The sequence below is a fragment of the Rhinolophus ferrumequinum genome, chromosome 7, assembly GCF_004115265.2.
Source record: "Rhinolophus ferrumequinum isolate MPI-CBG mRhiFer1 chromosome 7, mRhiFer1_v1.p, whole genome shotgun sequence".
In the NCBI taxonomy this organism is placed as follows: domain Eukaryota; kingdom Metazoa; phylum Chordata; class Mammalia; order Chiroptera; family Rhinolophidae; genus Rhinolophus; species Rhinolophus ferrumequinum.
Window position 1 is genome coordinate 84593284 of NC_046290.1, and position 12726 is coordinate 84606009.

The following is a 12726-nucleotide window of genomic DNA, read 5'->3' on the forward strand; positions in this document are numbered from 1 at the left end:
TGGAGCCGAGAAGCCTGGACGCGGCCCGAGCGCAGCAACCCACGGCGGCTCCGTCCGGAGCCGCGGTCCGCCCGCGGTCCGCCCGCGCTCCCGCGCGTTTCGCGGCACGGCTCTCGCGCCCTCCGCGGGCCTCCGTAGCCCTTGTTCGCGGCAGGGTTCCGGGAGGCCGGATCTCCAGGGCTCTCCTCCCGCGCTACCCAAGGGGATGTAGCGCACCTGGGGCGCACACGCTCCTGCAAACTCCTTGAGACACACGTACACGCGCACCCGCCGGAGGCTCCGAGTTTTCAGGTAAGGCGAGGCTCGTCCGCTTGGGGCTGTGGGTCTTGGGCCCCCGGGACCGGAGGCTGGAGATCCCAGGCTAGGGGCGGGGGGCGGGGGGCGAGACTGACCCGCCTCCTATCGCGGGAGGCCAACGCGGCTCGGGCGCAGCGCCACTCCGGCTCGGGTCGGCTCCGGGCACCGGCTGCAGGCGGGAGCTGTGTCTTGCAGCGGAGTTCTGCGGGGCAGCGCCCTCGCTCCGGGCTTCGACAGTGCAGGGTGGGAGCTGGCAGCCTCGGGCGGAGAGGCCGGACAGCGTGCACACAGCTCTCTCCGCGCGGCGCCGCGGCTGCAGAGTAAACTTTGCGCCCCCGCGGAGTTGTGGAGAGGCAGCCGCCGCACCGGGCTGCCGCTGGCGAAGCCCAGGGCTCCGGCTCCAGCCGCAGGGTCTCGGCGGCCGTCCGGTCCGCCCCACTCTCACCAGGCCCTGGGCCCGGCTCACGCGCACCCTTCTCTCTGCCCCCCAGCGTGAGGCGTCGGACATGCTGAAGCCCGGAGATCCCGGCGGCTCGGCTTTTCTCAAAGTGGACCCAGCTTATCTGCAGCACTGGCAGCAACTCTTCCCGCACGGCGGCGGCGGCCCGCTGAAGGGCGGCGGCGCCGCGGGTCCCCTGGGCGCGCCGCAGCCTCTCCAACCGCCGCCGCCGCCGCCGCCGCCGCCGCCGCCGCCCCCCCCCGGAGCGCGCCGAGCCTCCGCCGGACCCCCTGCGCCCGCGGCCCTCCTCGCTCTCCTCCGCCTCCTCCACTTCGGCGGCCTCCTCCACCTCGGCCTCCTCCGCCTCCTCCTGCGCCGCTGCCGCCGCCGCCGCCGCCGCGCTGGCCGGTCTCTCGGCCCTGCCAGTGGCGCAACTGCCGGTGTTCGCGCCTCTGGCCGCTGCCGCCGTCGCCGCAGAACCGCTGCCCCCCAAGGACCTGTGCCTCGGTGCCGCCTCGGGCCCGGGGCCCTCCAAGTGCGGCGGCGGCGGCGGCGGCGGGGATGGCCGGGGCGCGCCGCGTTTCCGCTGCAGCGCCGAGGAGCTGGACTATTACCTGTACGGCCAGCAGCGCATGGAGATCATCCCGCTGAACCAGCACACCAGCGACCCCAACAACCGTACGTAGCCGCTGCCCGCGCGCTCTCTCCTGTGGCGCCGGCGCCGTCCCGGGCGGGCGCCCGTCGGGGAGGCGGGTCAGACGAGGGGTACCCCGGGTGGTGGGCTGGGCCAGGCTGCGGGCCCGCATGTCCTAGAGCACTGTGGCAAAAGTTTTCTGGCGTTAGAGGAGGGGGAGGAGAACGGATGGGGTGGCCGGGTGGCACCTTGGGGTTACCGCTTCCCCTCCCTTATTCTCTGCTTCCCACCCCCAAGCCTTTCGGACAAGATTTGCTCCTGGGCTGGGACTTGCAGATCTCCTCTCTCCCGCGGGACAGTGGCCCGGGCGGGTCAGCTACCTGCAGGGCGCGATGGGGAGACCGTAGAACGGACTGGTCTGGCCAAAGGGGAGACAGGAGAGGGGCTCAGAGTTTCTGGGGAGCCTGGATTCCAGGGCTTGTTTCTCCTTATCTCTACCTTACTTCTGGAATTAACTGCGTCAGCTCATTTTTGGGCCTGGGGGTTGTCTGGTGGAACGGCCCGGAGCTGCTGGCTGGCCTGGCCTCGCGGGAGTAGGAGTTTTGGATGATACTGGGTCACTTTCTTCCTGCAGGCAGGCATTATTCTTAGGTCTACTATTTATTTAGAAAAGAAAAATGTCATCTAATTAGTAAGAAAAAAAATCCGTCTTCAGGGTAGGGTCGTTCCCTGCAGTTCCCACATTCTTTGTGCACCCTCAACCCTGCAAACGTTCGCAATCCGTAGCCACGCTTGATGGCTTACTTATATTTAAAAATTGGATGACAGTAATTTAGTATAAGAAACTTACCCGTCTTGTTCCGCACGCCAGTGGCAAATACCTAAGTAAACGTCAGGTCTCATCTAGCTTCGGTTCCTATATTCATAATTTCAAACGCTCTTCACAAGTACAGTACCATCTTGAGGTTTTGAAGCACGACGCTAAATGAAGACCAAGAATGTCTGTTGCTTTATATCATCATCTTATTTTGGTAATTTCAGAACTTAAGATATGTTTACACCTAGTGTGTCGGGGTAAGTACTAAATATAGTTCCAGAGACCTCTGGAAAGAAAATTAAACCAGGTTAAGAGTCAGATTGAAAGCAATACATGATTTGAAAAGTCAAGCACTCACCATTTTCTTCCTCTTATTCCTTCATCTAGCTTCTGTGTGAGAAACATTGATCATAAACGCTTATTATTATTCTGTTTTGAATAAGTCCCTTCTGTCAGAATGTCTGCCATTCCGTGAACTACTTAATTCGTTTAAAAGCAAAATGCCTTCCAGTTATAGTTATTTGAAGGACTCCCAAAGTTGTTACTTTGATGAAAAAACATTGGGCATGAGCCTAGTGATTAAGGTGTATTAATCTTTTCATAATGATAGGAGAAAATTGTTGTAATGAAGCTAAGTATTACTAATAAAAAGAGCAGTGATATTTACTTTTTTCCTTTCTATAATTTGAGAGTAATGTAGTATCTTAAAATGAAGGTTTCCACTTGAATTTGTTCTGCAGTTAAGAAGACAGTTGTATTTCACAGTTGCAGCAAAAATTTTAAAATTATGTTGTCTTAGTGGATTTCAAAAAATACTTATCTCCTAATGAATTTCTTGTATGTGTTGCTTTCAAAGCAGTGTTTTAAAAATGTGAAATAAAAGGATAAATACTTTGGAAAAGGCATTTCTTACCGCTAAGTATAAGTGTAGTCACTGTGGGCTGAGAATGCTTCATCAAGCTTGCAGTTTCTCTTCTGAATGAAATCAGTGCTGGAAAATAAACCAGCAGTGCACCCCCAAAGCCTTGGCTGTGTTGAGCTCCCTATACTGTTTACAATGCAGTCTTGAGGTTCAATATATTTTCACCAGAGAAAAGCGTAGACTAATCAGAGAAAGAATTGGGATAGATTCCTAATTAATATATGGCTATTTGAACCAATTTATTGTCTAGGTAACTTTTTTTTCTCCAGCTAGAGGAAATGAAGTATGAATTATTTAAATTATTCCTATCGTGTATATCTTCTGGTATCTTCTTTTTGAGTCGATGAATGGATTGCGTCAAATGTGCAAAGTTCAGGAGAAAAGACAGTAAAGGAAAGGAAGTCACAGTGTCCTATTAGAGTTTCACTTCACATTGTTCCCTAATTAAAGGGCAATGGAGAAGGAAAATAGAAAGCAGGGGTGGGGTAAGAGAACAGGTCTCCCGTTTTTTCAGGAAATTCTCTGGGGAAGCATATATGCACTCATTTTAAACCATAGGATGTGTTTTACAGAGACGAAGTGAGAAATGATTGAGGTTAATGTAACTAGGCGCTCAAAACAAATCAGAAATGCATAGGATGGGAAACTGTTTCCTTAGGCAGGGAAAGTTGTTATGTTTGTTCCTTGAAAGAAAGTGAAAAACAGAGCTTCTCCCCACCTTTTGGGGGAAGGGGGTGTGAGAGGCAGGCAGAAGGGAAGCACCTATTCATTTATTACATATATATTCCCCTAGGTTCCCTTTCAGTGTTTTGCCATCTCCTTCTAAAAAAAAAAAAAAAAAAAAAAAAAAAAACTGGATGAAGTGACCACTCAGCATTGTTTCATTTTGTTACTTTGTATTGAGTCATTTTCTTTTTCTTACAAGGCAAAGAAACGTGCCTCCTTACTTCTCTGTTCCCTGTTGAAGAGTAACTTTTGTCTGGGATCACCAAGCCAGTAACACTGAATCAGTAACAGTAGTTTTACCTTGAAACTTTATTGGCATCTATGGCAAGTGCTATAGTGAAGGGTCTTGTAGCTCTCTTTACCACAAAAAGATTTAAAAACGGCAGAAACTATACACGCTACCCCGAGTGAGCTGTTCCAATGTATTTCTGTTATCTAACTTCATGTATTCAATTTATTCTATGATTGAAGTACACTTTCCACTGAAGCTCTAAATGCTTAGCTGCCTCTTCTTTCACCTCTCTAAAGTTGGGTGGGGAGGTGTGTAATATAATTGGGGGATAGGGCCCTTTCTTTCTCTTCCTGTATTACTGCCCTCATTTGCTGCTGGGTTGCCTGAAGCCATTGATTCCGTCAGGCTCCGTGGCAGTGGCCTCTTCTCTGGTTCTGGTGCGTTGTTTGAGACCCTGTCAGTACTCTTGGAAGGTAGGGAGAGATGGCCATGGGGGGGGGGTGCACCTGACTTTTGTGTTTGTACAAAGAAGGCAGAGCCAATTAGCTTTTAATACCTTTTTTGTGAAGCTGTTCCTCCCCTGGTATCTGGCAGGGAGGCAGGAGCTAAGCCCACACCAAGTCTCTGTGGAGAGTTGGGTCACTCAGCCACTTTCCCCGCTGGAGGTCTCTGTCTCCTCCCGGTTTAGGGAAGCCCTGCTACACGTACCCAGGTATATGAGTATGGGCTGACGCTTTCTAGTTGGTAGTGCCACCCTTTCCAAGATTTTGGGGAGAGTGGCCAGGGGAGAGAAGGAAATCTGGCCCCAATGCTGGTGTGACCGGTTGAGTGGTCAGGGAGAGAGATAAAAGAGAGCAAGTATTTTCTGACTTTCTAATCTCTTCCCACTCAGTTGGAAAACGCAGATTCTGTTTGGGAAGCTTGTGAGCCCAGCGACCCACCAATGGGCTTTGCTGCATACTCTCTTCACTCCTCCAGACCATTCTCTGCTGTCAATGGCAATGGAGGGACGTGGACTTCAGACGGGGTCCCTAGTGGGAGGGAGGCTGGGCGTCAGTGTGTGGGCTTTTGTGTTGTTCTATTTTTCTTTTTCTCTTTTCTCTCTTTTCGTGTGCAAGCCCAGCCCCATCCCATAACACACATGATTTAGTTATTTTACATCATTCTTTATCTAGCGCCCTGAAACTGAACATAGAGCCATATATTAGATTGAGGGTTAGAAGAGGTGGCGACTGTTTATTTAAGGTGATAAAATGGTCCATCAGCAGTAATCTCCATCGATATGTGCCACTAGGAGATGAAGGATGAGGGGACAAGCCACAATTAATTGCCCTATAGTTTCGTAGGAGCGAGTGGAGCCAGCCCAGACCCGTTTCGATCTCCTCGGCAGCCTCCTATTCATCATCTCCGCGTTGTATATGGCGGGCCTCGCAGGGGCAGGGCCGGCGAGGTTTATCTCAGCGCAATATTCTCTCGCCAGCACACACGGGCACTCCCATTTAATTTATTAGTACAGTTATTGGGAGACAAATAAAATACACATTTCCTCCCCCCCTCTTTTTTCCCTCCCCCTTTTGTCTCTCCCTCTTGGTCCCAGGGCCCAGCAGGCAGCCCGGCTGAGCAGGGAAAACCCCGCGCCTCCGCGATTTGCCAGGAGCTTTAAACTCGCCTAAAGAGAGTCCTCCAGAAGGTTCCGCTCGAGCTGAGCCTCCCGCGGGGGCCCGACCACAAAGGAAGCTTCTAGGCTTCCTTTCCCGGTGGCCAGGCTAAACCTCTTCGCCTCCGGATCTGCTTCTAGACCCTATCCGAGGAGCCTAGAAGACCGCTGCCAGGTGGAAGACGCCGGCCTGGTGGGTGGCAGGGCGCAGCTGGGGCTCCGGAGTAAGGTGGCGCGGGCCACGTCTGGCATTGTAAGAAAGCCCTTCGCTGGCAGGAAGGGGGTGAAGCAGACTAGGTGCAGGGGGACTCCAGCCCGCAGCCGGACCTCCCACCCTGTGCTTCACCCATCGCCACCCCATCTAGCCGGTTGCGCTGGTACGGCTGGGGAGAGTGCCGGGAGGACGGGCGGGAGCAGCTGGGGAGGAGGGTGGTGTGTGAACCCGGGTGCTGGAGCCTCCCAGCTACAGAGCTCCGCCTGCCCTCTGCCCCTTCCGCCAGCCGCCTTCGACCCTGCCGCCGGTGCCTCGGTTGCCGGCACCCAGAGCGCACGTGGCGCTGCCAGTAGGCGGCACTCCTGGGGCAGCATCACCCGGCAGAGATCAATGGACGCTGGCTCCGCTGGGCTCGGCCTGCGGGACTGAGGGCCGTGACCTCAGCAGCGCTTGTGGAGGATTTATAGTCCAGCCGTTACCGCTGCCCAAGCAGGGAGGCAGGCTTTTCAGCTGCTCTTTGGTTTCCTTGCCAGAGGATGGGTGAAGGCAGGCGAAGGCCCCAAAGAGGCATTGAGAACCCAAGGCCTGGCGTGCGGGTGCGGAGTCCTTCCCTGGGTCGCAGCTCCGCCTGTGCCCACACACACCTGTCGGCCTCTCCGGACACCTAAAAGCCCTGAAACGTTTTATAGTTCGCCTTTCCTAGAACGACAAATGAAAATACCAGAAAAAAACCATGGCCTGTTTTGTCACCTTATCTATTTTAGATCCATTTTCAATTACAAAAGTAATACAGGCACCTGTACAAACATTCAAACCATACAGAAGGATGTGGAATGAAGAGGGAAAGTCTGCTCTTCACTCCACTTGGCGGGGTCTGGGGAAGCCAGTAGGTGAACAAAGCTAACTTGATGATGCCTCCTTCCCTATTCAGGGACCCATAAACAGGAACATTAACAGATCTATTCAAGATAGAAAAGGGACCATGATCTCGTATATTCCCTGACATGTCAAAGTATCTTGCTTGGAGAATATGGCATTTCTCACAGATATAAAAAACCCACCTTTATGAATAATAATTATGAACTTGTACAAAAACTTTCCCTTGACTTGAAGAGAAAGTAGGAACATTTATTTGCCTCCTCTTCATGAATACAAATAGACGTGTATTATGTATTGCTTGGCATGGAATCTGTGTGTAATGTATGTATTATATATCATATATGTGTAGTTTGGGAATCTAGCCCACTTCTCCTTCAAACCTTTTCATGTAGGTGTTTATGGCTTGCTGTCTCGAAAACACGCTGTTAGAATGTTTGTCTGCTTGGGCCACATTTGTCAACCCCGAGTAATCAGTTACTTGTTTTAAACATCCTCACACTCCTTTGGGACTCCGGTACATAAGTCGGAAGCCAAATTTTTTTCTGTGATGGAGGCTTTGTGCAATAAAATATAATAACATTAGGATATAACATGTATTTTGGTGTCATTGGTCAACTTGTCTAACAGAATATTTTGGTACAGCATGAAGTGGTTTGTAAATTAAGACGACTCATGTTGGGTGGACTAATTAAAGTGGATTGGCCTTGCCTCATCTGCTGTGGACCTAACATGTAGCCTTCACGATTTTGGGAGAGCCTCAGCTTTTTCACGCCGCAAAATGTTACTCATTAAGTTTTTTTCCAACCACCTCGTAGAGACAAGTGAAACTTAAGTTGAAGAGAGCTTTAGAGAACATCTTAGAGAAAGGACTATCCATAGTGCTACTGTGCCTAGCAAATATCGGGAGTGTGCTTGCTGTCTGGGGGGGCGGGAGGAGTGGTTGAGGTTGGTACTTTGGCTCCTCTTTTTATTATTGATGTAGTTGATGTGATGTTCTATGTTGTGGAAATGTTGGAACTGAACAGAATCTCTGGTGTGAACTGTTAGGGGAATGAATACTAAACGCTTTTGCTTCTCACCCTTTGTTTCATTGAGCCAACCAGAAAGGGAAGGTTGGTTAAACTGAACCCTGGGGTGATTTATTTTTATTTTTATGCACATATAGCCTTTGCTTATTGTCATCTGTTTTAAGCTATTTTTGCTAAGGTGCTGAAAGGTCAACTCTGGAGTTGGGCACTAAAATTCAGGTATGGACATCATCTACTGTGTTTCCTTGAAAATGAGACCGGGTCTTATATTAATTTTTGCCCCACAAGACGCATTAGGGCTTATGTTCAGGGGATGTCATCCTGAAAAATCATACTAGGGCTTATTTTCCAGTTAGGTCTTATTTTCGGGGAAACACGGTGTTTACTTTTGAATTCATTCTCTTTAACTCCAAATAAGGATGGGAGGGAGGGAGAGATCATTGTAATTCAGTCCTGCTGCAGCATTTTTGTGCTCCCCAAATAGTGACTTCAGTGAAATATTTTAATTCTATTAGTTGAGTTATACGTTGGGATGTAAAATTCTCCCAGCTCTCATTAGTTTTCCTAGATCTGTAGGTTTGGAGGCTTTGGAGTCAGGCAACTGACTGAATCTTTCTCCACCACTTTCTAGTTTCTAGTCCTTGGTCAAGTTACATTGCTCACGAAACCTCAGTTGCTTCATCTGCAAAATGGGAATCATGACATTTAGATAATAGGGTGATTGTTTGGGTCAAGATAGGTGCCTGGCACATAGTTGACACTTGGTAATTGAGTTATTATCGTCTTTCCATTCCCCCTTTGTCTTGAAGTTTTTATTTTCACAGTCAGAAGTTTGAGAGGGTGTATGAAGTGCATGTGTTCGGGACGGGTTGACATGTGGATAAGGGTGGATATACCTTCCATCTAGGCCCTAGGCTCAAAAGCAGAGCCTGATACAGTTTTTACATTAGTTTGTGATTCTGGAAGAGGGGGCCTTTGTGTGATCCATGTCCAGAGGCATAGACACTTCACTACCTGCAGAAACAGGTTGTTGCTTTTCACTTGAAAAGTCTGGGTACACGTCCAAGAAGCTCCAGTCAGAAGGTCCCCTCATTCCCTGAGCTCTCTGGCAGGCGTGAGGAGTAGCTGGCAGGGGAGACAGAGCAGGTTGGAGCCCTCTTCTGAGATAGGACGCTCACATAGCCAACCCTCAGCCGCTGTGAAGCAAATAGCAAAAGGAGGTGTTGAGATTAGGTGTTCCTTCATCAAAGATTCTTCAATGAGTTACTTTGTCACAACATCCTTGGGCGTTTCCTCTGTTTCAGCATGAAGAGGGTACATCCATGGTGACCCACCAGGACTGGTTGTGAGCAAGGCCCGATACAGGTGCCTGGAGACCCGAGGGCGACCCCCCACCCCGAAGCCCAAGCACTGGCGCATCTGCTGACGCCCAGCTCTCACCATCTCCTCCTGTTGGGACTCTCTCGGTATCAGGCCCAGTGCCACAGGGCTCCCTTGTGCTGGGGCGCCGCTGCTCCCCAGGGAGGCTGGGCCAGGGAGGCCGGGTCGCGCCGGCAGGCGCCGAGGCCATCTCCCTGAGGCAGGTCTGCCGGCACAGACACGGCGGCTCCGCCAGGCCCATTAATAACCCGGAGGGCGCTGAGATCCGACAGCGCAGTCGCCGCAGGCCCTGCTTCCCGCGGCCGCCTGGTCTCTTACCCTTTGAGTCGAGAGACGCTGGGCGTCCACAGCCCGGCCTGGACGTGGGGGTGCCCTCGAACGCTGGCTGCTCTGGAGAATAGCCGAGAGAGAGGGCTTTAGAACTGTTTATAACACAAGATAATCACATTTAGCCTGGGGAGCAACCGTTTGGGCAGGAGTTGGGGCCCTCTCCATTGAACCATTATCCAGATCATTAAAGACCCATTACCCCATCGTTAAATTTGCTATTCGTTTCTTTTTGGCTTCTGGGAAGAGATGGCGCGCAAGCATAGACACCCCTAGCCCGCCAGAACAGCTCCCCCTTCTCCCCCATCCCCACCTGGCTGGAGTGCCCACAGAGGGCACTGCAGGGCGTCAGAGAGGGACCCCCCCACACGCACTCCCTGGGTGGCTGGTATCTGGGGCTCCGGGCTCCACCCTCTGGCGCGGACTGTCTCTGGGTGCTGGGGGTGGGGGCGTGGGTCCACAGGAGTGGGAATGGCGCTCTCAGACAGGTCGCCCACCTGACCTGGTGATTTTTAAAATCTCGACTATAATTGTAAAAAAAGAGGAAAACCAAATATACTCAGGCAACCAATGTAGAATTTCTCCGATATTGGGCAAGAAACGGGCTTTCTTTGTCGCGCTTTCTTCATGGTACAACGATAAACACCCTTTGAAACTCCCAACAGAGAGTGAACCCGCGGGAATCCGGGAGAGGAGGGACAGGGAACTAGAGACAGAGGGACGAGGGAGACAGACAGACAGAGACCGGGAGGAGAAGCTGCGAGCCGTCGGTTCCTCAGCGACAAGGACGAGGCCATCCGCACCTAGCTCAGAAGGCTTTTGGGGCACCCGGGGTGCCGACCTAGTACTAGCCAGATTTGGGTACGGTGAATTCCGAGGGAGGGGTTCAGGTTCACCTCTCCCCCTACTCCCAGTGGCCTCGGGGCCCCTCAGGGCGTAACCTCCCTTGCAGGTGGCTTATGTGGGCAGGGATGCTATTGTCTTGGGGGTTTACCCGAGGATGAGCCGCCAGAACCGGGTTAACCCTCTGCCTTCCCTCCCTCCCGCGTGTCTCCGGCAGGCTGTGACATGTGCGCAGACAACCGCAACGGAGAGTGCCCCATGCACGGGCCGCTGCACTCGCTGCGTAGGCTGGTGGGCACCAGCAGCGCCACCGCCGCCGCGCCCCCGCCGGAGCTGCCCGAGTGGCTGCGGGACCTGCCGCGGGAGGTGTGCCTGTGTACCAGCACCGTGCCAGGCCTGGCCTACGGCATTTGCGCGGCGCAGAGGATCCAGCAGGGCACCTGGATTGGGCCTTTCCAGGGCGTACTCCTGCCCCCGGAGAAGGTGCAGGCCGGCGCCGTGAGGAACACGCAGCATCTCTGGGAGGTAAGTCACCCGCCGCCCAGCACTTTGCCACCCAGCCGGAGCTTTGGCCGGCAAAGAGCCTGGCCCATGGAAGGTGGCAACTTCGGGGAGAGCCTCCCTTGATTCCTAGGGAGTAATAGTGGAGATAGATTTCTCTGGTGTCTGCAACACCTGCAGTAAGCAGGTACAGAGCCTGGCCTGACAACAGCAACCCAGCTGGGAAGGCAGGGCCTACACGTTTCTGAAGGTGTAAGGAATCACTTTAATGGGTCTCTGTTCCAGCTCTGGAATGGATTTGATCTTTGATTTCCCAGGATCTTGAGAAAAAGAGAAACCAGCTGAAGAGATGAAGCAGAAGTGGTTGGGCACTGGGGATGTGAGCTAGGTGAACTTTGTGTCCCAATCTAAACTCTTCCAATATGTTTGTTTGTTTTTGTATACTGGGCAAGAAGGAGCATAAGCATAAATAGCAAAGAGAGTCAGGCTCGTTTTGTCAGATAAAAGCAATTTTGCAAACACTGACCCTGAGAGACTGCAACATGTTTCATAACTTTCAGAGTGCCCGAAGTAAGCAAATCATAGTAGTATGAACCAGAAATCACAAATTCTGGTTCTTCTCTGACATGGTACAATGGTGCAGTCTTCAAGAAGACAAAATCAAAGCATAGAAAAACTCTGAGCACTATGAAATAACCCAATTGATGACCATATTTCAATGGCATAATCTTACCTGACACTATTATTTAAAAATAAACAACCTACTTGAAAAACGTTAAACTGAGATTTCTCCCAAAGCTTCATGGTTGATTATTGAGGTCCTCTACTGAAGAGATAGACCCTTGGCCATAGATAATGCCCCCACCAATTAGCCTCCTCCAACCGATAGAGTTATTTATGAAATATAAGAGTCTAGAATTGTCCTTTAGGACAATATGTAAATCTGACTGAGGCAATATAATAGAGTGGCAATAGCCAGAAAAGAAAGTTTCTGAAATGCCAGCAGTCAAGTTGTCATAGGCCTTCGGGCTCCGATAATGGGTCATTTCTGTAGCTCGCGCCTTACACTTGGCTCAGTGGCCTGTCAAGGTGATCATTTTCACCATGAGCTGCCTCATATTCAATACCTAAAACTCATGGGACTCAGTAATCCACTCGGATTTTTGCGGAGCACTCAATCTGGCCAGCCCTATGTTAGGCCTTGGAGACACAGTGTTGTGTTTTGAAAAACAGACTCTGTCTCCAGAACCCTTACATGACTATTGGCAATGGGGTGCTGTGGCCTGTGTCTGCAAAGCCTCCTTTGATTGGGGGGGTGGGGGGGTAGGTTAAGTGTATAAGATCACAGCCTAGGTGACCAGTGGTGCATATGGGCTGCATGCCCTGTACCCAGGCTCCCAGGTTCCATTTCACTCCTAAACTATTGTTGGAAAACAATTTTACATCTTTAGTCTTTCGAGATAGGATTCTTGAGTGAGGCATGTATATTTCACCAGATAGTGCTTTTATTCTTTTTTTAAACAGGAATTTTTATAGGAAAACAGGGCAGGAGAAAATGCCTTGGTAAATAGAGGCAGGTTCGCAGTTAGAACTTTTGGATAGAAAAAAAATGACAAGTGGGAAATAAAATGTGTGGTTTGGAAATATTTCCTAGTTGGTTTTTGTTTCTGACTAATTAGCTGTAAGCTTCCATGTGGTTTAAAGTTTATAAAACACTTTCAGGCACGTTTCATGTTCTAGTGGTATTATTAGGAACTCTAATACCTTACATTTAAAGGTCTGCCAATACTTTTCTGAGGAAATCATAAAGCAATTGTTCATTGGTACAGA

General features: G+C 51.0%; 1 protein-coding gene across 1 annotated transcript in view; it reads left to right on the forward strand.

Annotated features, from left to right (window-relative positions):
- The first annotated feature begins 200 nt into the window (after positions 1-200).
- PRDM6 (PR/SET domain 6) overlaps positions 201-12726 on the forward strand; it is a 97365-nt gene continuing 84839 nt past the window's right edge. The window contains 4 exon segments of the mRNA XM_033109850.1: positions 201-291; positions 789-971; positions 973-1414; positions 10613-10920. Coding sequence (XP_032965741.1) covers positions 804-971; positions 973-1414; positions 10613-10920 — 918 coding nt within the window. The 5' untranslated portion in view covers positions 201-291; positions 789-803.